Source organism: Lycium ferocissimum, chromosome 3 (genome assembly GCF_029784015.1).
Source record: "Lycium ferocissimum isolate CSIRO_LF1 chromosome 3, AGI_CSIRO_Lferr_CH_V1, whole genome shotgun sequence".
NCBI lineage: Eukaryota > Viridiplantae > Streptophyta > Magnoliopsida > Solanales > Solanaceae > Lycium > Lycium ferocissimum.
Window position 1 is genome coordinate 9,730,184 of NC_081344.1, and position 24,436 is coordinate 9,754,619.

General features: G+C 33.3%; 2 protein-coding genes across 2 annotated transcripts; both read left to right on the forward strand.

Moving 5' to 3' along the window:
* Window positions 1–3,936: 3,936 nt before the first annotated feature.
* On the forward strand, window positions 3,937–11,827 carry LOC132049636 (uncharacterized). Its single transcript, XM_059440508.1, has 7 exons — window positions 3,937–4,077; window positions 4,154–4,215; window positions 5,767–5,900; window positions 10,575–10,720; window positions 10,891–10,962; window positions 11,082–11,183; window positions 11,266–11,827. Exons 1-7 carry the CDS (start codon window positions 4,017–4,019, stop codon window positions 11,439–11,441), a joined length of 753 nt encoding a protein of 250 aa, XP_059296491.1. The 5' UTR covers window positions 3,937–4,016; the 3' UTR covers window positions 11,442–11,827.
* Window positions 11,828–21,673: 9,846 nt separating this feature from the next.
* On the forward strand, window positions 21,674–24,134 carry LOC132049637 (cis-prenyltransferase 4, chloroplastic-like). The gene is made up of 3 exons (XM_059440509.1): window positions 21,674–22,182; window positions 22,280–22,347; window positions 23,430–24,134. Exons 1-3 carry the CDS (start codon window positions 21,781–21,783, stop codon window positions 23,875–23,877), a joined length of 918 nt encoding a protein of 305 aa, XP_059296492.1. The 5' UTR covers window positions 21,674–21,780; the 3' UTR covers window positions 23,878–24,134.
* Window positions 24,135–24,436: the final 302 nt, after the last annotated feature.

The window sequence follows — 24,436 nt, forward strand, 5'->3', positions numbered from 1 at the left end:
ATAATGGAATCTGAATTTTTAGCTTTAGACAAGGCCGGTGAAGAAGCTGAATGGCTCCGGAATTTTAACCTTTGACATCGATATGTATACATTGCGATAGCCAAGCGGCAATAGGTAGGGCAGGTAGCGTTACGTAGAACAGGAAATCTCGTCACATACGACGTAGACACAATACTGTTAGGCAACTACTCTCTAGTAGTGTTATCACTGTTGACTACGTAAAGTCAAGAGATAACGTGTCGGATCCTCTTACAAAAGGCCTATCTAGAGAGTCAGTTGAAAGATCATCAAAGGGAATGGGGTCAAGGTACAGGACAAGTCATCATGGAGTCCATTCTTAACATCGAGGGCAATGGGCTTTGAAGAAATTATTATTTGGTTTTATTATTCATTCGCTACCAATGACCAATTTGTCGCACTATGTGGGAAACCTTGAATGTATTGCGCTTATTCTTCAAACGTTAATATCTTGTTTTGCCTTTTAGTTTCTCATCATCGTGAAATAATATGGATAGGTACTTTTGTTCAAAATATTGTGGAACCATATATAGATGTAGATAGCAAAAAGAAAGTGGACATGTTTTTGGAAGGAGGGTGAGGATTAATGATTGGTTGAATGGGAAATAGAGGGAAGAAATGCGGAGGGAAAATGAATTATTCCCTTTTGCTTTATGAAAGAAGCATTTCTCCCACATAGGTAGTGGAAAGAAAAGTCCTTGTACTTAAATATAGAAGCATTCCTTCTAGTTGTTAAAGGGTTGAGAGGAAGGCAAGCCTCGCGCCGTCGTCGTCGCTCGCTCGGCTCGGATTCAGATTTGGTTGATTGATAATCTTTTTGGACCAAATTTATTTAATTATTTAATTAATTAATTATTCAAATCATGACCGAATCCGCGCACCTGACCCGTTCACTTTCCTGAATTAAATTTTTTAAAAAAATTGACTTTCTAAACTTCTTGCACTCTCTTAAACTCTCTGTGTGCTTTACTGCCGTCGAGTGGTTCGCAGTTCGCCGGAGTTTTATGTATCGACACACCGGTGAGTAAGTCGTTCTATCCTGGGAGGATATATTCCACAACAACCTCGGGTACATTGAGAGGAATAATTTCCTTAGAGACACACTGTGCATTCAGTGGGCTCGATTTGATTCTTAAATATATTTTCAGATACTATTCTTATTTTTCAGTTTTTGTTTTTCGCTTTCTGAAATTTTTTCAGATTCTGTTTCAGTTTATTTTTCCATATACAGATTAATAACACACTCACCACTCGAGAAACCAAGTAGCTCTAAGATTTGTTGTTGCATACATGCTTAAGACAACCAAAGTACACATAACTCTTTTTGGGATTAGTAAATAGCAATCAAATGAGATGCACTAGAGGAAGAATGAAAGTTGTTGTGTAACATCTGACAAACATATCTCATTTCTCCCTTACAGAATAACAAGAGATTTCAGCAAAACCTTGTTGAATAATCCTTATTTTGGCACACTTTGGATGGTATTTGAATCCTAGTCCTGTAGCCATCATCCTCAGTGATCTACTTTATATTCCATAGCTAATACAAATAGGAATGAAGAAATTGGATTTCCTTGTCTCAATTGAAGTTTTCCATTAACGATAACTGAATATGAGACGGTGCCGAGGCAAGTCATGATCCAGTTAATAAAATAAATTTGGCTGGAAAGTACAAGCCTCATAACACTTGTTCAAGAAAAATCCACTGAGTTATACGTCTTTTGCACGTCAATCTTAAGCATGCATCTAGGTGATAATCCATTTTCTATCATATCCTTTAACCAACTCATAGTATTATATTATACACTTATCACCTTACAGGGAACAAAGGCAGTTTCAGTGTATCATTTAGCCTTCTTATATCATGAGTAGAGGTGGCAAAATGGGTTAAAAATATGGTTATCCGCTTTCATCCAACCCATTTTAAATGGGTTGGATACCCTATCCATTTAATATGGGTCCAATATGAGTCAACCCATATTATCCACTTAAAATATGGGTAAATTAATGGGTAAAATGGATAAAACCCACAACATATAGAGTGTGTTTGGTATGAAGGAAATGTTTCCCATTTTCTCACGTGTTTGGTTGGTCAAAATGTTTTGGAAAATATTTTCTCTAGAAAACAAGTTTCTTAACCACCCCTCCTACCCCCACCCCACTACCTCCCTCCCCACCACTATAACCACCCAACCCACCCCCTCCCCTATCACACCTACCCCAACCCTTACCTCTCACCTCCCCACCACCACCCCTATCTCTCAACTTTGCAAAACTAGACATTTTGTGAAAGTAGTAACTTTCAAAAATAGCAACTTTGCAAAAGTAATGACATTACAAAAGTAGCCGCTTTTTCAAAATATTACTTGCGAAAAGTAGCTACTTTTCAAAAATAGTCGTTTTGCAAAAGTATTCACTTAAGAAAATAGTCACTTTGTAAAATTAGTCACTTTTAGAAAATAGCCACTTTGTGAAAGTAGATACTTTTTAAAAATAGTCACTTTTTGAAAGTAGTCAATTTTCATGAATAGTCATTTTGTGAAAGTAGTTACTTTAAAAACTAAACTTTGCTTTGCAAAAGTAGCCATTTTTTAAAATAGCATCTTTGTGAAAGTATTAAAATAACCATTTTCGAAATGTGCCATTTCCAAGATAGTGGTCAATTTTGTAAAGTAGCCATTTTTTTAAAGTGGCACAAAAATGGCTACTTTTGTAAAGTGGCCATTTTTTGAAAAATGACAAAAAAGTTGCTTATTTTTGCAAATTTGCATTTTCGGTCGTTTTCAAGAAATAAATTTTTGCAAAAATAACCATTTTTATGTCACTTTATAAAAATGGTCAATTTACAAAAATAGCCATTTTTGTCACTTTTAAAAAATGGCTAGTTTACAAACATAGTCACTTTTTTGGGGGTTGTCTTCAAAGTACAAAGTAGTCATATATGAAATAGACGCTTTGGGAGGGGGGTGAAGTGAGGGTTGGGTGGAGCGGTGGTGTAGGATAGGATGGAGTTGGGGTGGGTAGGTGAAGATGAAGTGCGTTCGAGGGTGATCGTTGGGTGGGGCTGGGATTTGGTTGGGGAGTGGGTGGTGGGGGGGTGGGGTTGGGTGGATATTTTTCAAAAAAGATTTTCTTTGAGGTCGTGTCATTGAAAAGGTTCGAAGTTCTACTTTTCCCACAAATGTTGAGGTGCGGCTATGTACTAGGGATTGGATTTGTGGACAAAATGGTAAATTAATCTTCTCCATATTGGCTACGAAGCCAACATTTTTGAAGTAGCTTTGGATAATATGGATATCCATATTGTCAAACGGATAACCCATTTTTTAACCGTGTTAAATATGGGCGGGTCGGATAACTGATCCGTTTTTTGTCAACCCATTTTCGACCCGACCCATATCCGACTCGACCCACCCGTTTGCCACCCCTAAGCATGAGTAGCAGCAGCTAATATTTTACCAATTTTGGAGAATATATATATATATATATAAAATACCTAATTTATATAATTTTATAGTGAGAACATGAGTTCACGTGCCCTATATTTTAGCTATAAATTCGCCCCTGCTTAGGTGTAATACATGAAGTCATTCATGAGTACTGTTACAAACAAAGTTTTATTAAATAAAATTTTGATTGTGTCCTTATTAACTAATTAAAATCTTTTTTCTCTTTCAAATAATATTAATTGTAAAATAAATTAAGCTCTATTTCTAATGCAACACCTAAACGCATTTTGTTTGGAATAATTTGGCCAAACAAATATTATTCCGATACTAAATTAAAGAGCGTAACTTCTAACACAATTCGGCTAATTCACAAATTGCGACAACTCAAAGTAAACTTCTTTGACCAAAAAAAAAAAAAAAAAAAAAAATTTTAAAAAACTTATTGGGGAAAGGGGGGATAATTTGTAATTTACAGAAACTATAGGGCTAGATCTGATACTAATAAATCAAGTTTGTCCTCTTTCCCCTAAAATTTTCCAGTTGACAGTAATGGATACAGCTCTGTTTTCTCCTTCATCCCTGTTTGGTGGCAGTGATAGCAACTCGTCTGGTACTCTTTTTACTCTTCCTTAACAATATTTTTAAATTATTTGTATTAGTTAAAAGAGATTTGGGTTTTTCTGTAGATGAAGAGAACACCGAAACTCAGCAAAATTTTGTGGAGAGGAAGCACCAGTTCCCTGAAATGGTGAGTTTCAATCATATTTTCAAGAAATAATCCAGTTAAATAATTTATTATTTTGGGTTTCCAGCAATTGTTTAGTACTTAAGTATTATTCTCCCTGTCTCAATTTGTTTGTATTAGTTTGACTCGACACGGAGTTTAAGAAAATAAAGAATAATTTTGAATCTTGTGGTTTTAAGTATAACATGTAGTATGTTGGGTATAAAGAGTTTCTAAATATAGAAAATGGCATTTTTTTTTTTAAACAGACTAAAAATGAAAAGTAAGACAAACAAGTTGAATTGGAGGGAGTACTTATTACCATTAAAATTCAAGAGCTGAAAAAGAGGAGTATTCAAAAACTTTGGATGCCAGTTCTTTTATATAGTTCCTTTAGTTTATTTCCTTCTCCTTTCTCTACTGATATTGTCATTTACTCATTGCTAGAGCGAGATAATAACAGAATTACCTATTCGACATTATAGTAATTGATTAACACTCCACTTTCTGAAGATTTATTGGTTTTTGGATTAGTTCTATGCTGTAGATGCATACCACACTTATGACTTAGCCTACAGGAACAAATGTCATTAAGGTTCATTTCTGGTATCTTAGGGCTGGCCCGGAGCCATGAATTCATATAAGGTTTTTAAAAATATACTAGAATAGCAATTCTGCTGTCTTTTTTCTTTACAATCCTGCGTCAGTTACTTTTCTTTTGAGCCGAGGGTCTACCGGAAATAACCTCTCTACCTCACAAAGGTAGGGGTAAGGTCTGCGTACATCCTAATTCCTATCCTGCCCAGACCCCACTTGTGGGATCACACTGGGTTTGTTGTTGTTGATGTTGTTACTAGAATACCAATTGTTGAACCCCTTTTGTCACTAAGCTAGAATCTTTTCTTCTGTTAGGGGGATTGAACATCTTATATATTACCAAAAGAGTTAGCTTTGCCCTATTTGCACAGTGTAATTTTTTTGGTGAAGGTGGTTCAATTGAACCCCCTTGCCTTAACGTAGCTGCGTCCCGGGTCTTAGGTGAAGATTGACTGTACATTTGTTAACTCACTAATTTCATCTTCTTATGTTTACTGTGCGCATATTTAAGGACATGAGATGTGCCCGTTTTGTTTTTATTTAAAATTTTAGCTGAATGTTGCTTATCGACTCTAGTTGTAGGCTTAAAAGAAATATCATTGTTGCTAGTTGTGAAGTAATGGTCTAATGAATCTTTCCAATATCATCTGGAGTTACTTGGACGATTACCCGGAAGAATTTTCTTCCTTTTAATTTTTTTCTCTGGTGGGTGGACGTTTGGGCTTATACTGCTTTGATATTATTTTTTCTGGACATTGATACCATCTTCCAACTAAATAAATAGTTTGAGATTTATTGACCAAATCTTCACTTGTCAGAAGTTAATGGGAATCAAATTAGGTTTTCAGGATTTATCACAATGCTGCTGTTTCCTTGTCTTTTTGCCAAAGTAAATGTGTCTGAGGGATATGTGCGTGCTGAGTGTGTCGTCTATTGCTTTGCTCAGGATGGAACTAACACACTTTGGCTTGTCCACAGGAGTTGCTCATCCAAGAATTTTCTTTTCACCAGATGAATGCTAATTTACTTTGGCCTGGGACATTTGCATTTGCAGAATGGCTTGCGCAAAATACGTACTATTTCAGAGGGTGTCGCATAATTGAGCTAGGCAGGTAATAACTTAAAGCATTTCATATGTTGTCCTCTCATCCTAAAAGATTGGACGTTCTCCAGTGTTTTGTCTGCTAAAGGGTCTTAGCTTGTACACAAGTTGTGCAGAATTTTCTTCGAACTTCACGGTGCAAGGGAACCTTGCTGCAATTTTGTAGAAATGGTCTTCATAAATTTGAGAAGAAACAAACTTCCTTTTCAATATCAAATAATGTTTCTGAGCTTGTCGCACAGGGCTTGCCTAGTGCGGGTTATCTCTCCTATATGGTTTGCGGGCTATTGCATAGGATTAGGATTTACCCTATGCGCACCCGAAGGATAGCGGTTGCGGTTTCCCTTGTCATAAAAAAAAAATTCAAATAATGTGGTGGTTAGACCGGCTTTGTTGTATGAGGCGAGGTGTTGGCCAGTCAAGAATTCTCACGTTCAGACGATGAAAGTTGCGGAAATGAGAATGCTGTGATGGATGTGTGGGCACACTAGGAGAGATAGGATTAGGAATGAAGATATCCGGGACAAAGGTCGGAGTGGCCTCGGTGGAGGACAAGATGCGGGAAGCGAGGCTGAAATGGTTTGGGCATGTGAAGAGGAGAAACACTAATGCCCCAGTGCAGAGGTGTGAGACGTTGGCTATGAACGGTTTCAGGAGAGGTAGAGGTAGGCCGAAGAGTATTGGGAGAGGTGATTAGACAGGTCATGTCGCAGCCTCCGACCTGCTTTTTTGACCTTAGATACGAGGTTATGGAGAATATATATATATATATATTAAGGCTATTAGGTAGTCCCGCTTACCCTTTTGTACTAGCAGTCACAATTTTGCCCTGTAGTTTCTTGTCCTTTGTTTTAGGCTACTATCTTTTATTTATCTGTGGTAGCTACCGCTCTTTTTTTTTGTTTAATCATGGTCTTTCGCTTTCGTTATTTCATTTCATAAGAATCTTAATATATGAATTGCTTGTCCATATAACATTTATTATATATATATATATATATATGGAGGTCTTTCTTAACAACCTCCCTACCTTGGAAGGTAGGGGTAAGGACTGTGTACAATTACCCTCCCCAGACCCCACATTGTGGGATTTCACTGGGTATGTTGTTGTTTCTCATTAATGACCGTCAAATTAGCAATTTTCAGTGACCTATATTCGAACGTTTACACGAAAGTTATTCCATATAATTTCCTTTTAGTTATAATGCTAAGCTTTGCAAAGTAATAGCGAACATTAATGAAATCACTCCTTGATGCTAGGAGAATAATGATATATATATATAGTTTGTGAATTGAGTAAAATGTATAGTTTGAGCAGTCACTTCTTATTGGAAGAGTTTTGGTACATGCACGTTTTAGAAGTTATCTGTGGTTCTGATTAAGCCCGTCAATATATATATATATATATATATATATATATATAAGTTAATAAACCGGCCGGTTAATAAACCGGCTGGTTTTTGGTTTAAAAACCGGAACCGGCCACCGGTTCCGGTTTACCGGTTTTAAAATGCAAACCAAGTAAATACCGGTAAAGCTCCGGTTATTTTATTCATTCCAAAACCTCCTTTTTTTTTGTTTTTTGTATAGTATATATATATTATAGTATTTATTAGTATATTTTAGGTATATTTACATATGTTATATAAGTTTATAAGCAAAGTTTATATATTTACTGACTAACAGCAATACAGCATATACGTATATATATATTAAGTTATATGCTATATGTTTAAGTTATATGTATACTATATATACTTATAAGATATATATATATATATATGTTTAAGTTATATGTATACTATATATACTTATAACTTATATATATATATTTAAGTTATATGTATACTTATAAGTTATAACTTATATATTATAACTTAAGTTATTTATAGCTTAAGTTTTTTCTAAGTTTATAAATTCGTATTTTATAAATTAAGTATATTTATATTATAAGTATATTCTTAGTATATTTTAGTTATTTTTCAAGTATATAACTTTCTAGTTTTTAATTTAAGTAGATGTATATTATAAGTATATTCTTAGTATATTTTAGGTATATTCCTAACTTAATATAAGTAAAAATATGAACACAAGTAAATAGAAGAAAGGTTAATGAGCCATATGTTTTATTCATTCATGGATAACATTTATTTGCAAGTTGTAGTTTTTTTTTTAACTTGCAAATAATACATGAGTTGCAAAGAAATAGTAGAATAATAAAATCACTAATTGTCAATCATTTGGTTAATTTCCCCCATATCATATTCGGCCATGGAGATATCTTCAAAATCTTCCATTTGGTCCGCTCCACTTGCTATCTAATCTTCAATCTCTTCCTCTTCGCCTTCCACCGCTTCTAAGTTTTGCGTTGCTCCGATCTAATCCAATCGCGAATTTGTTGTATGGGAATCCTATACTCATATGCTTGTTGTAGCATAATGTAAGTGTAGTTCCACCTAGTCTCAATTTCTACTTGAATTTTCCTAGGTCTAAGGCTATTTTCCACACAAAAATTCTTAAAATCTCTCAATTTTCCCCTATTAACATTACAAAAAAGAAACGCAACCGCATTTCTAATTTTTGAATAGAATCTTCAAAACACTCAAGACCATCTTTAACAATTAAGTTTAAAATGTGACAACTACATCTCACATGAAAAATATTTTTTAGCGGAGGGTTTAATTCCCTTTTTAAAAGACCAACCGCCTTTGTATTATTAGAAGCATTATCTAAAGCAATACAAAGTGTTTTTCTATAAATGTTAAAAAATCTCATAATAGTAGACATTGAATCCGCTAAAAAATTTCCATCGTGACTACCTTTCCCTTCATCATATAAAAAAGTTATAATTTTTTTTTGCATAACCCAATTATCATCAACCCAATGACATGTAATAGCAAAAAAATCTAATTTGTTAAGACTAAGACCCAAATCAGCGGTAAGAGAAACATTACAATTTAAAGAATTAAATACATGGCGCAAATAAAATCTATATTTTTTATACAAATCTATAACATCCGCTCTACAAGTACTTCTAGGAATACCCTTAAATAACGGATTATAACAACGTTGAATGTAAGTAACAAACCCTAAACCCGAAGGAAAGGAAAATGGTAAACAATCAAAAGCTACCATTTTAGCTATTTCTGCACGCTCTTTTTTCTTGTCATTCTTAAAATTTTTACCGGTTCGTGGGTCTATCGTCATTTGATTACCTCCCACATTTGAACCCGTTTGCTCTCTCCAAACATCCATATGTTTCTTTCTCATATGATTATTTAGTGTACCCGTTCCACCATCCTTACTAGTTCCTTGCCTAAAAGCAAATACTTGTCCACATATGTTACATTTAGCTATTTGGCTTTCCTTATCCTTAGTCATAAATTTCCAAATTTTAGCGGTTGGCTTACGAGTTCTAGGCGGTTTGTCTTGTGTATGTGATTGTGCAGGACCTGTATCTCCTATGGGATTTTCGGAGGCTTGTGTTTCATCATCATCATCATCATCAATTTCATTAAAAGTGTCGGTATAATAATGTTGCATTGCCTCATGATCTAAAAGTGGATTATTTCCACCAACATCAATACCTAAATTAGGTGTTTCTTCCACAAATGTTTTCTCATTAAAGCCACCCCTAACAATACCACTACTACCGGCACCACGTCTAAATCTGTTCGCCATTATTAAATAGAATTAATTTAAATCACACTCAAATAAATCACAAGAAAATAAATTGCGTAAATTAAATTGTGAAAAATAAAGATAGAGTTGGAACGAAGGTACCAAATTGCCGGACTAATTTCTAACAAAGTGAAGGCGGCTAGAATTGCAAATCCACCAAAGCTACTTCGAATTGTTGCAGAATCACCAACTCCACCAACAATATTATAATTGCAAAATTAATAATTGAAACTATAATAAGACTTTATAATATTTAATTGAGAGAAATTTAAAGTGGCTAATTGTTGTAAACTAACTATAATTGAGAGATTGAGAGAAAGAGAAGAGTGAATTGGTGTGGATTAAAATGAAAATGGAGAGGGGTTTATATAGGGGTGGGGGATGGGTTAAAGTGTTAAAAAAAAAAGTTTGGGGGGTTGGGGGGGCCAAAATGGGGGTTTGGAACCGTTTGGCAACGGCCATTTTTGCAAATGGACCGTTGGCCAACGGTCCAGCCCACAGTCCAACGGCTACATTTTTTTTTTTTTTTAAAAAAAATAATTAATTCTGACCGGTTTAACCGGTTCCGGTCCCAAAAAAATCGAAACCGGACCGGTATATATTAAACGGTTGACCGGAACCGGTAAACCGGTTCCACCGGTCCGGTTACCGGTTTGAACCGGTTAACCAGAACCGGTTGACGGCTTAGTTCTGATTTGTGAAGTTTGTTTGTATGAGTTATTTGACCTGTATTAATATTCAATTCCAGAGTTATTTTTCATTCTTTTCTGTTATTTAGTTCGCAATCTCATTAGTGTCCGTCACCTATCATCTGAAAGAGTTCTATTTTTTTGCTTTTATTTCTGTCCTCTTGGCTCTTATGTAAATCTAATGTGAAAAGAGGAAAAATGGAAGAGAAGAATTATGTTAAGTTATAAACATCAACTGGTGTCGTTTCCTCTTTCTGCCTCCTTCCCGTTGTGACTTGGACGTGTCCTTGTGCTAACTTTTGGGTTCGTCACAGTGGAACTGGAGCTTTGGCCATCTTCTTGAGAAAATCATTTCAACTTGATATTACAACATCGGACTATGATGATCCAGATATTGAAGAGAACATAGCACATAATTGCCGGGCGAATGGCGTTTCACCTGTCCTTCCTCACATAAGGCGTTAGTTCTTTTCCCCATGAAATCTATTCTTATTACTTTTTGTATAACTGCGATGAAAATCCTCCCTGGGAGAGAAAACTGCATACCATAAACAAGTAACTTCCATTCTGATCTACGAATTATACTTTCTTGAGAAAACTTTTGAAAAGTAAATTGACGTTCCTTTTCAGATTCATGGGGAGATGTGTTTCCAGTAGCCGATCCTGATTGGGACCTCATAATTGCAAGTGATATCTTACTGTGTAAGTAGTTTACCTTACTATCGCTTGCTGTTATCTTGTATGTGTAAGCTTGTTCTTGTGTGTGTCTTCTAACCTTCCCCTTAATTTCTCAACTTTTCTTGTTCATCTGCTACTTGCAGATGTTAAACAATATGATAACTTGGTAAAGACACTTTGCTTTCTCTTGAGATCCTACAAGCCAAAACTTAATGAAGCAGATTCCAGTACTAGTGAAGAAAAGGGTAAGTATATACATTTTGTAAAGCTTAACTTTTAATCTTAGACAGCACTAATTAACCTAGTCTATTTAAACTTATGACTCAGACATGTGCCCATTGCCTCGGCCAGCATTTTTAATGAGCTGGAGACGTAGGATAGGGAAAGAAGATGAGTCACTGTTTTTCACAGGATGTGAAAAGGTCGGTCTTGAAGTAAACCATTTGGGATCCCGTGTGTATTGTATTCAGCCCAAAGAAACGAGTTCCATCGTACCGGTATAAGATATGTTTGAGTTTTAGAGCTATAACTGAAGTTTAACCTTGTGCTGGTTACCCCCACGGTGAGGGCACAGGGGTCTAGTACCCTTTGCCATATCTTCATGTGTTATTCTTCCGTTAGATGGGGCTCGCACATGTTCTGCAATACACACCCCACACCCCCAAATACTCTTCCAGTATGAAAAGTTCTTAATGTTAATTGAAGTACCCGGATCTTAATGAGGATCTTTTATTTTCTTTTCGGGACACATGAAGCTACCTGAGTGTAGAGGAAAGTCCTATGACGACTTGTAACACAGCCTAGTAATGACTCATTTGATGTATTTTTTTGCTTGTGAGAACTGAGAAGTATTGCATCTTGAGCAGAATTTTTCATATGCATTCAACAGTAGTAGTTTTTTCTTTTTTTCTTTTTTCTCCATGCGTTTTAGCAATGCAACATTTGTATCTTAACAGTCGATCGGATATATTTGAAAAATCCCTCTTATCCTGAAAAAAAAAAAAAAAAAAATTCTGAGTATTAGGATTAAGGGTAACTTGATTTGCCGTATAAGAAAAAAATTATATAAGTGCTACATTCGGTTTCAGGCGTAAAACTTTTCATACTAATACACTGTATGATTTTGGTATATTAACATTATAGGGGTGTACAAAGTAAACCGACAAACCGCACCAAACCGATAAACCGAGTCAAACCGAGAAAAAAACCCGACTAGTGGTTTGGTTTGACTTGGTTTGGTGTTGGAAAAAAACCCGACCATAATTGGTTTGGTTTGGTTTTAACTAAAAAAAGTCAAATCGAACCAAACCAACCCGACATTACATGTATTCAAATTTTAAAATATTTTATACATAAAAATATTTACTTGTAATGTAATTTATAAATATTTCTTAAATTTTTTCGTAGTTCTTTAACTATTATCATATTATTCAAGCTTCAACTTGAGTTTTGAATGTCAATAAGTTTTATATCACTATGGATGTTAGTAACTCAAATAAAGTCCAACTCAAATAAAGTCCAAACCAAAACTAACTCAACACTAATGCTAACAAAAGAAATTCAATTTACTACTAGGAATGACAATAATGTTGGATATCTATTCTTCAGCTTTTGCGTAATTTATTTAGAGAGTGAAAAAACATAACTTAAGTTTTATTTCTTTGTCATGTAATTAATACTTATTAGCCCTACTTATTTTAGCATGGCTTAGTATTTTTAGATTATGGTCATTTTCTTTATGGCTTGTTAATTAGCAATATTTATTTTGACCGAATTTATTAGCTTTTGTTGAATATTTTAATACAATGTCATCACTCTTCTCACATTTTGTGTTATTTTCTTAAGAAACACCTTAATTATATAGTTGTATCTTACTAGAACTAAAGAAATATTTGAAGTAAAAGTTATATGTTTTGTATCAAGACTATTAGAAAAAAACCCGAAAAACCGAGAAAACCGAATAACCCGAAAACCCGAGGTTGAAAAACCCGAATTTTATTGGTTTTGTTTGGTGTATAAATTTAAAAACCCGACGCAATTGGTTTGGTTTGGCGTTTAAAAAATCCGAACCAACCCGATCCATGTACACCCCTAATTAACAATACCCAAACGAACCTGACTAATTCTTGATATGTATTGCGATTTCTGAGAAGGGGAGCCTTAGTTTAACTGGTAAAGTTGCCTCCATGTGATTAGGATGTCACGGGTTCGAGCCGTGTTTAGGGTAAGGTTGCGTCTGATAGACGCGTTGCCGTCCTGGGCTTATCTCGGACCCCGACAGTAGAAACGCTTAAGTACAGAGTTGCCTTTTTTTTTTATTGCGATTTCTTCATAACAAATTATGTGTTATTATCGCATGACCATTTATGTATTATAAATTATTCTGCACAAAGATCTATGTATAACTATAACCTATGCATAATTAATTATCCTTTTACTATAATTTGCTAGCACATGTTTTTGGGAACTCAGAAAAAAAGGGGAGAAGACAAGATTTGATGAATAAAAAATTAATCGATTAAAAAAATTCAAAACTTTTAAATGGAACAGATAATGGATATTCGTGGTGATTCTTGTATCAAGAATCGTAATGCTACCAAAGTGTCCTCTAGCTTTACAAATTACAAGTTTACATTGTAACTAATGAATCAAAAAATGACTGTACCAACTTTTGATAGGAGAGCTGAAAACAATTTACCATGATGTCGAATGAATCGACAAAATGATATATTAAAATTCAATAGGGAGAACATGCTCGTTGAAGCAGCAGATATACGAAGAAGGCTACTCCGAAAACAAATCGAACAACTATGGTTGATGACACCATGGAAAATGGAAAGAGGAGTTCTTGCCAAATAATATACTGATACTTCAGATTCTGATACGCAATGCAAGGGTAATCAACCAATTTTATATGCATATATAGGGTCATAAAAAGACCTTATGTTAAATGATTTTTAGCAAATTGGATATTGTCACATGGAGTAGTCTAGATCTCCGAAATTTCTTACCACTTTCTGTATTTTGACGTCTTTCTTTTGGTATCACATAATCGGAAGCTAAAAACGTAAAGAGTACTTCCCTAAGTAGTATGTCCTAATCGATAAGTGTGAATATTTAGAAGATCTACACAGCAAACTCGCCTGCCCTTTACATCGTTATTTTTTTTTTTTGGAAAACTACATATATATATATATATATATATATATATATAATATTTACGAAACGTGATGATAGTTTTCCTTATTTACAAAACATAATGATATATTACGAAACATGACGGATTTTCATATATTTTTCGTTTTTTTATTTTTTTTCCAGAAAATATATTTATTTTTTAAAAAAATTGATTTTTTTTTTTTGCTCAGAGGCTTAAAAAATTACCTCAATTTTTTGTGTATGAAAGCTGTATGAAATGTGTATATGTGAGCAAAATTTTTAATATAATTTTCATACACAAAATTGTGAGCAAAAACTTTAAGCCTTGAATACTGTATGAAAGTTGTTATTATGTTGTTGTAGTTGTATTAATTTTCCAGAAACCTAATATGAACTTTATATACGAAAAATGTGAATGAAATTCTAAGTCTTGAGCGAGATATACACATTTCATACCATTCTCATGCGTAAAATTTTGAGCGTAGTGTTTAAGCCTTGATCGAGATATATACATTTCATACGTTCTTCATACATAAAATTTGAGCGAACTTTTTAAGCCTTGAGCAAGATATACACATTTCATACACAAAAATTTGAGCGATTATTTTAAGTCTTGAATGTTGTATCAAAGTTGTATACAATGTTGTTGTAGTTGTATTAATTTACAGAAATCTAAACATGAACTTTATATACGAAAATATGAGCGAAATTTTAAGACTTGACCGAGATACAAATTTCATACTGTTTTCATACACATAATTTTGTGCGGATTTTTTAAGCCTTGAACGAGATATACACATTTCATACATTTTTCATACCGTTTTCATACACTAAATTTTGAGCGAACTTTTTAAGCCTTGAGCGAGATATACACATTTCATACAAATATTTAAAAATAATTTTAAAAAAAATTAAAAAATTAAAAAATAATTTTCTTAAAAAAAATTAATAAATAATTTTTAAAATAAAAATAAATATATATATATATATATATATATATATATATATATATATATATATATATTTTTAAAAGCATGTTTTGTATAGGGTTTGTAATGTTATGTTTTGTAAATATAAAACTATCATCACGTTTCATAAATATTTCTCCTTAAAATGTATATATAGGTAGTTGTCCCTTATTTTTTCCATAGGTATCTAATTTGTCTTCCCATATATTATTGTTCCCATCTCTCAAGCCCCACACCCCCAATCCTTAGAGAAATGAAAATGCAAAAACAGTCTACCACAAAAATATTTTAATTTTTTTTGGGTGTGGATAGAAATTAGAATAAGATATGTTTGGAGAACTGCCCACGTAATAAAAATGTTTAAAATAAAGAACAAAATGTTCAAAATTTAACAATTCATCACTTCAGCCGTATCATTTTATATGTCGCAGTGTATGATTTGATGCGTAGGTTAAGCATCCATAACTGTGGGTAGCTTTCAGGATTAAATTTCGAAATTTCGAGGAAGTTTCGGAGGAAATTGAAGTACAGACTCCGTACTTGCGTCTTGCGATGGGCTTGTTTTACTCATTGCTCATTTTCACTTAACCATTGATCAGGAAAAAAATGAAGTGGTAACAGAAGAGGAACCAGTACTTGGATTCTGGAGGTGTTGATTTTTCGAATAGTTACTCAACTAATAGTTATTATCTTAAAAAGTCATTTTTTCATTGATGGAAGTAAGTTTCTAAAATAATAACTATTAGTCGAGTGCAGGGGCGGACCTACGTTGGGGGTTGGGGTGGCACGTGCCCCCCTCAAGCCTCGGGAAAAACTATGTATATATATCTGTATTTATAGAGGACCCCCTTAAATATATTTCGTGACCCCTGAAAGATAGAAGGTCCAACTAGGTGCGCTGATTTCATGGCCATAGGATTTAGCATTCAAGTTACCTGGGTTCGATACCACACTATAGCATCTTTTCTATGTTTTTCTTTTTCTTTTTTTGCTTAAAACTCAACTGCAGCTTCTTTGCTATGCTTTTCTTTTTCTTTTTACTTATTCTAATTCAACTTAGTTTCTAGTACTTCCACTTAGGAGTCCATTTAGTAATAATCTTTTATTACCTACATTAAATATATGTTTAAAAAATGACCAGTGACTTTGTTTTCTTTGAGAAAAAATGAGAATTTTGAAGTTTAAAATAGACTTAAAACAAGTGTCTCCTCTTAGCACCTGTTTTGCAAAGAAATTTACCTGCCTTTTCTTCTTCTTCTTTTTTTTTTTTTTTTTTTATAAAAAAAAACTTATTTTTGTTGTTAAGAATGTAAAGCCTAGTCAAGTTTAAGCTACCTACTTTAAAAAATAAAATAAAATTTAATGTAGCCATATAATTATATAAGGCTTGTTTCAAACCATAAATTTAAAAAATCTTCATTCTTTTTTAATTTTTGTGTCCAGTTAAAAAGTCTAAACATAATTGGGACGGAGAAATATTGCATAATCAAAATGTGTCGTGTAGATCTTGACTGTTTTCCTTCAACAGGCAGCATCAGACTCTTGGGTAATCTCAGTGAGCTTCATCAGTGTAATTTTGTTACCAATTGTTAGAAATGCAGCAGAACATGCTAGTTGCCCCCCTACCCATGCGGGGGCTGTATATACGCGAGACTCGATTCAATTTGCAAAAAATTATTTTTGTTCTTTTGAGTTTACCTAAAAAAGTCCAAATTCATGCTTATCAAACTATGTCCATATATCTTCCTTTGATATTAAACGTATCTTCACTCGAGGAAATAAGATCTCTTGGCTTTTTACAATTTGAATAGAAGAAAATGTCTTTTTCAAATCTCTTATGTGTTTTTTTCAGATCTCTTATGTGAAAAAAATGAAAATCTCTTGTAAAAAAATCACAAAACCAAAATGAGTTTGCAAAGGACCAAGTAATGGTCATAATATCATAATCGTTGCCGTTGTAGTAGTCAGTGCAACGTTCCAACATTTAATCAGTGTAACATTTATATCTATATCTATATATATAATAAAGCTGGGCAATAAGAGAGTGAGGTGGCTATCTCTTGGTCAGGATTAGCATTTATCTTTTTTCTCAGCTTTTTGAGATTTTTCCCCTTCTTTTGGTCTAAAAATTCTGCAAAAAACTATTAAAAATACCTTATTCATCTCTCCCCTCATTATTATTACAATTAATTACTTTTCCTTAAGTTCTTCCTTCCTTCTATACACAGCCGTTTTCTTCTTCCCATTATAGAGTGATTCTCTTCTCAATTAGTCTCATTTAATTTCTTCCCAAAAATCATATCCCACAATCTCTTAATTACACCTCCACCCAATACTCCACGTCCCCCAAATTCTGTTTTCTCTGATTTTTTTGGTTCTCAATTAGTCTCATTTAATTTCTTCCCAAAAATCACATCCCACAATCTCTTAATTACACCTCCACCCAATACTCCACGTCCCCCAAATTCTGTTTTCTCTGATTTTTTTTCCTTTTTTATTGTTTTCATACATCTACTATATTTAATGTCCACATATTTTTATTGCATTAATAAGGTCCAATCTACCATTTTCCCCGAATTAAGTCATATCAGCCGTTTGTTTTCTTTTGCTTTCTCTAATAAAGTGATCATTTGTAACGTTTTTTTAATTTTTAATGAATAGAGTATAAGAATTTGTCTACTATTTAAGTTGGAAAGAAGAAGATTGCAGCAATCTTCCACTTCCAGTTTGTTCATCCTTTTAAATTATTGCATGATGGAGTAGTACTATGTTCTTTTGTTCTTCCAAAGATTTGAGGGAGTACTATTAAGTATTTATTTTCTCTGCTAGATTTATTTACATTGTTGTTTTGTTTTAAATATTAGTTTGATTTGTTTGACTATTGATCTGTCAGTTAAATTTTTGTGCTTTTGCGGATTTTACATTGTTGTATTTTTTTTCGTTTCACTACTCCAGCAAAAGTCTATGAATTACAATTTAATTAAATATGCTTTGATTTCTTCTACCCTCTATCGAAATTAATCTCATGTACCAATTCTTTTTTTTTTCTTTTTTTTTTATTCGTTTTTAGGATGAAGACCTCAAGGAACTTCGTTGTCTTGCGGAGAATCAACTGCAAGAGTAAAAAATTGTTGAAAGACGGAAGAGACAAGGCAGTTCTTAAGGTTCTTGATGTAATGTTGTAATGACAAAAAAGCTACAAAAGAAATTACTAATCTGTTGTATTCTTTTGTAGTAACTTATGTACAAAAGCTGAAGAAGAATTTTATCTTTAAGATATCCGATTCCCTATCTTTGCTATTCTTAATTATTTTCTAAATACGCAAAGATAGGAGTCAACAAAGAAAATAACGGAGAAGGAAGACAAAATGTGGAGTTGTAGAAATGAAAGGCGGTAAAATCTGCTTATTTCTACCCCTTAATTTGTAGTAGTTATTCTTTTTTCGAAAGACTTCGTCACTCTTTGAAGTTTGAACAACTAAAAGCATTTTATTTACACTTAGGCCTTTTAATTTGATAGTTTATTTTGCTGAAATAAGCTATTCTATTGTATGCATATGCGTAAGAAATTTATTCTATTCTATCTCGAGTAAATTTATAACGGTAGCACTTGCACATAAAAGAATTTGACATTTTTCTGAAAAACGAGCATGTAGGGAATTAAGAAGGAAAAATAAAAAACAGATAGCCAAAAAAAAAAAAGGAAAAGGATAGTAATAAATATAGAAGAGATTCTTATGATTTAATTCAGTGAATTTGGGTTATATTTATTCGGTTTTGATTTTCTATTTTCCTTTCAATCTTCTTTTATTGTTGTTATTAGTTTAGAATGAAAAATAGAGAAAAATATAAAAGTAAGTGTCAGAAATAAATTACACCAAAATGTTAAATTTCTAAGTCTACTTCTATAAAATATATCATAACTTTTATTTGATATAATATTAATTATTGTATGTATATACATAAAAAATTTAATCTAATCTATCTCGGGTAAATTTATAATAATATCAATTATATCCCTTATATATTAATGTTGTGGTTGTACCGCGCGAAGCGCGAGCTACTGCACTAGTTACTGAATATGACACTTCATAGAACTGTCCCTATTAGAAGGACAATAATCTAGAATATATTTTTCTTCTCTCTTTCAAATCGACTGACATACTCTTATTTGCTATTATAAGAATTTGGTAAATTTTGAATGATACATTTATATCGGGTGAAATATCTTTAAGGACGATGTCACTAATTAACGACCCGCCTCAAGCTATAAGCAAATTTATGTGATCATTACATTTTTCAATCTCTGAGCAAAATTTCTTATTAATTAGTAGAAAATGTCAAAATGAAATATACTTCTCGCAAGATTCTTCCCTACATCAAACTTGAAATTAAATCATATAAAGTTGATTTTGCTCCAATTAGGGATGGAAGATGGAAAAAAGTATTCACCCTGAGAAATTATAGACGTTTCAGAAGGTTAGTAGTTAATTAATTATGATAAAATTAAAAGCTTTTCTTAGTGAAAAATCCAAAACATAGTAGTTGAAAAACCATAAAATGTGAAATCATTTATAAACCAAACTGTTATAATTCAGGGACCAAAATGTTATTTCTCAAAATTTCGCTTTCTTCATCATTATTTATGGTATTAGTGGGCATTTGGCCCGGGCTTTAAGATTAAAAGTTAAATTTTGTAATTACTTTTTGGTTTTTTCCCGCTTCCTTGTGTCATTAAGTTATTAAAAGATTAGTTTAATTTTTTCTGCAAACTCCAGCACGAGCCCAAAATCAAGATTAAAAGTTACAATTGTAATTTTTATTTTTTCCCCACTCTTTATGACATTAAATTATTAAAAGATTAGTTCGATATTTTTTACAAACTCTTACAAACTAAAGGCTTCCCATATATTTAAATTGCATAAAAATATTTGAAAATTGAACAAAAATTCTTTTTTTGTCCTTACTTTTGAACACTTTTTTTTCTTTTTACCTTCAAACAAATACATAAAGTCTCTTAATTTTTAACGGCATATATCCAATATAACATTTTCTTTCAAAAAATTAGGTAAAAATATCTAATCCAAATTAAGACCAATTTTATCTACTAAATTTTTAAAGTTTCACACTGAACAATTAAAGAGCTGTTAATTAGAGAAATTTCATTTTTTTTGTGCAATACATGTTTTAACTAAGGTAACTGCAAATGTGGTGTATTCTCTCATTCAAATTATGCTTAGTGACGTGTTTTTTTTAATTGATATCATCACAATTCACAATTTCTTAAGCGTTTTAAGAGGACTTTAAAATTTTCTAAATTTACCAAAATTGAGTGAGACACTTTAAATAATAAAGAAATAAAGTAGGAGCAAAAATAAGTCATATGAAGAAGCTATAGTACATGTCATCACCTTCAAAAAGTTAGTCTAAGGGATTTTCTATTATAAAAAAAGGCTTAGAAGTGCCTTAATATTTCTAGAATACCCCATATTAGAGGAAACAATAAAAGACAAATATAGGGATAAATTTGGAAGAGAAAATCTATAGTTGACAACCTTTAGTTGTAATGCAACCAAGGATTCTAACTAAGTACTACAAAAAGTTAGATTGTCCCTTATTAGATATAGTAATTAGGGATTTTTATACAAATGAGTGGCATTGAAAGATAAATTCATAAATTTGGTAATTAATTTTGTTTAGTTAAAATGAGGAAGTTGATACATAAAATAAAATAAAAAAAATGAAGTAGGTAGACAACTGACAAACTTGTCGGTTTGTAGATTACATTATTGTTTTGGCCGTTTGGTACACAAATATCAAGGAACAATTAAGTGTTAGGTAGGGGTGCATATCTGTCGGTTTGATCTGATTTTGTATATTATTATTTCGGTTTATCAGTTTGTAAAAACAGTAAATTGATAATCAAATCAATAAGATATTTCTGATTGATTTTCGGTTAACTGATTTGCGGTTCTTAACGGTTTGTTTTAACGGATAAGAAAAAGCTCCTCTATATTTTTTCCTCTCTCTTGTTTTGACTAAATTGTGAGAGCACTAGAGAATGATAAGATATATTGCTCAGGCGTAAAAATATTTCATATTATAATTAGCAAGAGTCTTGAGGAGCTCTCACTACTTATTTACCATGTCAAGTTAATTTGCCAAATCATGAATAACACTATCACCAAAGAAAATTTAATTTGCTCCAGAGAGGCGAGAGTCCTAGTTTGAGAGAACTAAGTGTCACCTGCTACCTTCCTGATCCTAAAACGAAAGTAAGAATTTAGAAAATAAGATTTCTATTTAAAATCTAAAGCTAGTATTATATAAATAAGGATAAAACTGTAATTTTAGTATGATCTTATTGGGCTATCGGTTTAACCTTTAACTAAAACCTAAAAACCGGAAATCGAACCGATAGTCAAATAAGAAAATTCACAAAACCGTTTAAAATACGTTAATCCAATAACTCAATACCAAGAACGAATAACATTTTTTTCGGTTCAATTAATCCGATCTTTACACACCCTAGAGTTAGGTATTAAACCGCCAGAAAAATGTGGGGAAAAAAGAAACCGACACTACATAACCAAAGAGTTTCTCACAGCCGTTCGTTTGTTATCAGCGATACAAGTCTTAAAAAAATCATCTCCCTCCAAACTCCAAATCTTGAAAAAGTTCCTAGAAAAAGACACCTTTTGGCCTTTCACAGAAAATGGTGTTCTTACTTCAGCTCCAACAAAGTCAAATCTTCCTTTCCCCCACACGACTAATTAGCTCCCAACCAAAACCAATAATAAGTAACCCTCTAATCTCCCTTAATGTAACAACAAAACCGTCTATTCATCCACCTGTCAACGCCGCCATTAGCAACATTACTAGTGAGGCTAAGGAAGTGTTGTTGCCTGCACCACTAAGGCGAGAATTAATGCCCAAACATGTTGCAGTTATAATGGATGGGAATAGAAGGTGGGCTAAGATGAGAGGGTTGCCAGTTGCATTAGGATATGAAGCGGGTATAAGAGCTGTTAGGAAACTTCTTGAGCTGTGTGGCAATTGGGGAATTAGTGTTCTTACTGTGTTTGCTTTTTCTTCTGAGAATTGGTCACGTCCTAAAGTAAAGTCTATGAGTTCCTTCTTTTAAGTTAATGGGTTAGTGATATTGGGTTTTGTTTGTGTTTGTCATTGTTGATCTTTTTCCTTTTGTGTTATAGGTGGAAGTTGATCTTCTGATGGGCTTGTTCGAAAGAGGACTGAAAAATGAACTCGAAGATTTTGCGAGGTAATCCCGCTATTAGTTCACCAACATACTTCTGTTTCTCTAAATGTTTGTAGTAATTGTTAGAAATAAAGTAATATGGAGAATGGTATTTAGCTTGAGGCGTGTGGGACACTGTTCTTAAGAATATTTCGCTCATACATTCTATATGTCATTAGGCATATATCTAGTATTCAATAAGCTCGTCCAGTTATCAAGTAAAAACAGAAACTACAAAATCTTAACAAAGAAAACTCAGCTTAGAAGAAATAGGAGGAAAAGGAAGGAATTAGGGAAATTCGTATTCAGTTCTTCAAAATACCGTGTATACATAGGTGTTGCTCAAACGAATAATTGTCGGCTACGACTAGTTTGACCATTTAAAGTGTAAAGCTTAATCTTTCATAAAGCCTATAACGGTTAGTTTGACTCTAAATGTAAGACAAAACAAATTACTAAATAATTAACAGGTGTAAAGTAACTTTACAAAAAGGAAATATTTTGCAAACCAATGAGGAACACTCCTTTTTGACATGACAACAAAAAAACACCGCATAACAATCCCTATATTATTATTCCATTGCATAACGTCATAGTATCATCAAAGTATTATAAAACTAGTACATCAACCAAACGACCACTTAGTACACAAAGCATGGTTTATAAGGCTATGGCTTTAGTAATTCTTGTTGAGTGCTATACTACAATTTTGTAGTATTGCCTCACAAGTCACAAATAGCCAAAATCTCAGTATTATTGCTTTGCTAACATCATTAATTAGTTTGAAATTACCGTCAAGACGATGCTTAACAGGTTAACACTGGTTGATCAAAAACTGGAACTTGTATTAGTGAAATTGCTTTATTAAGATCATTAATTAACTGAAATTACTATCGAGATGAGCTTAACGTGTTATGACTGATTAATAGACAACTTTGACTTAAGATGGTCGTTATGTTTATAGCTTGCAATTTCATTGGTACCAATTCTGATTTCACTGCCAAAACATACATATTTGCATAACCTCTCCTCGTTTTCTTCTTATTGCTTTGACTTTGAAGTATTATGATTGATATGAATGACTCTGCTTTCTTGGATTTCTACAGAGCTGGGATTCGAATATCTATAATTGGTGACTCCAGTAAGCTCCCCAAATCATTGCAGGACTTAATAGATAAAACTGTAAAGACTACTGAGGGAAATTCACGACTTCACCTCGTTCTTGCACTTAACTATAGTGGACAACATGATGTTGTACAAGCTTGTCAAACCATTGCTCAGAAAGCGAAGGATGGCATTATTGAACCCGAAGACATTAATAGGTTGCTAGTGGAGCAGGAGTTACAAACGAACTGTATCGATTTCCCATGTCCTGATTTACTTATAAGGACTAGTGGGGAGCTAAGACTTAGCAATTTCTTACTCTGGCAGTTGGCCTACGCTGAACTGTTCTTTTCACATTCACATTGGCCTGATTTTGGAGAAGCTGAATTTTTGGAGGCTTTATGTTCATTTCAGCAAAGGCAGAGGCGCTACGGTGGACAGAGTTCCTAAGCTTTATGCCATGAAATTTCTGATTTAACTGTGAGGCTGAAAAGCCTTATGGAGATCGTTGAAGGTCGGTTCTTATGAGAAACAAGTTTCAGGTACTTAAGAGCTATGTTGCTCGGATCTTTTTTGGAGGATCCAGCACGGGTGCAAAGGCATTTTGGAGGATCCGAGCAAACATAGCTTGAGAGCAGCCGGTACTTTTTGGAAAGTCCACTATTTATTATCATTGGTTTTGGTTACCACGACTGAAGTGATGTTGAGGTATTACTATAGGTTCATGAGAATACCCACCTAGCTAGTTTCATGTGAATTAGCTAAGGAGAGTAGTTAAAGAATGCTTTTATGCCCTGGATTTTTCTGAGAGTAGTCAAAGAAAACCTTTCTGGTCTGGATCTTTCTCATCCATTGGGTTACACGTCTCTCATGATCCTGCAAAATGGACAGCCGTGAACTATGTTATTCGGACTCTCCAAAAATATTGTCGCACCCATCCTCCAAAAAATGCACTACTTTTGGAGAATTAGGCACACACCCGTCAACATTTTTGAAGAATCCGAGCAAC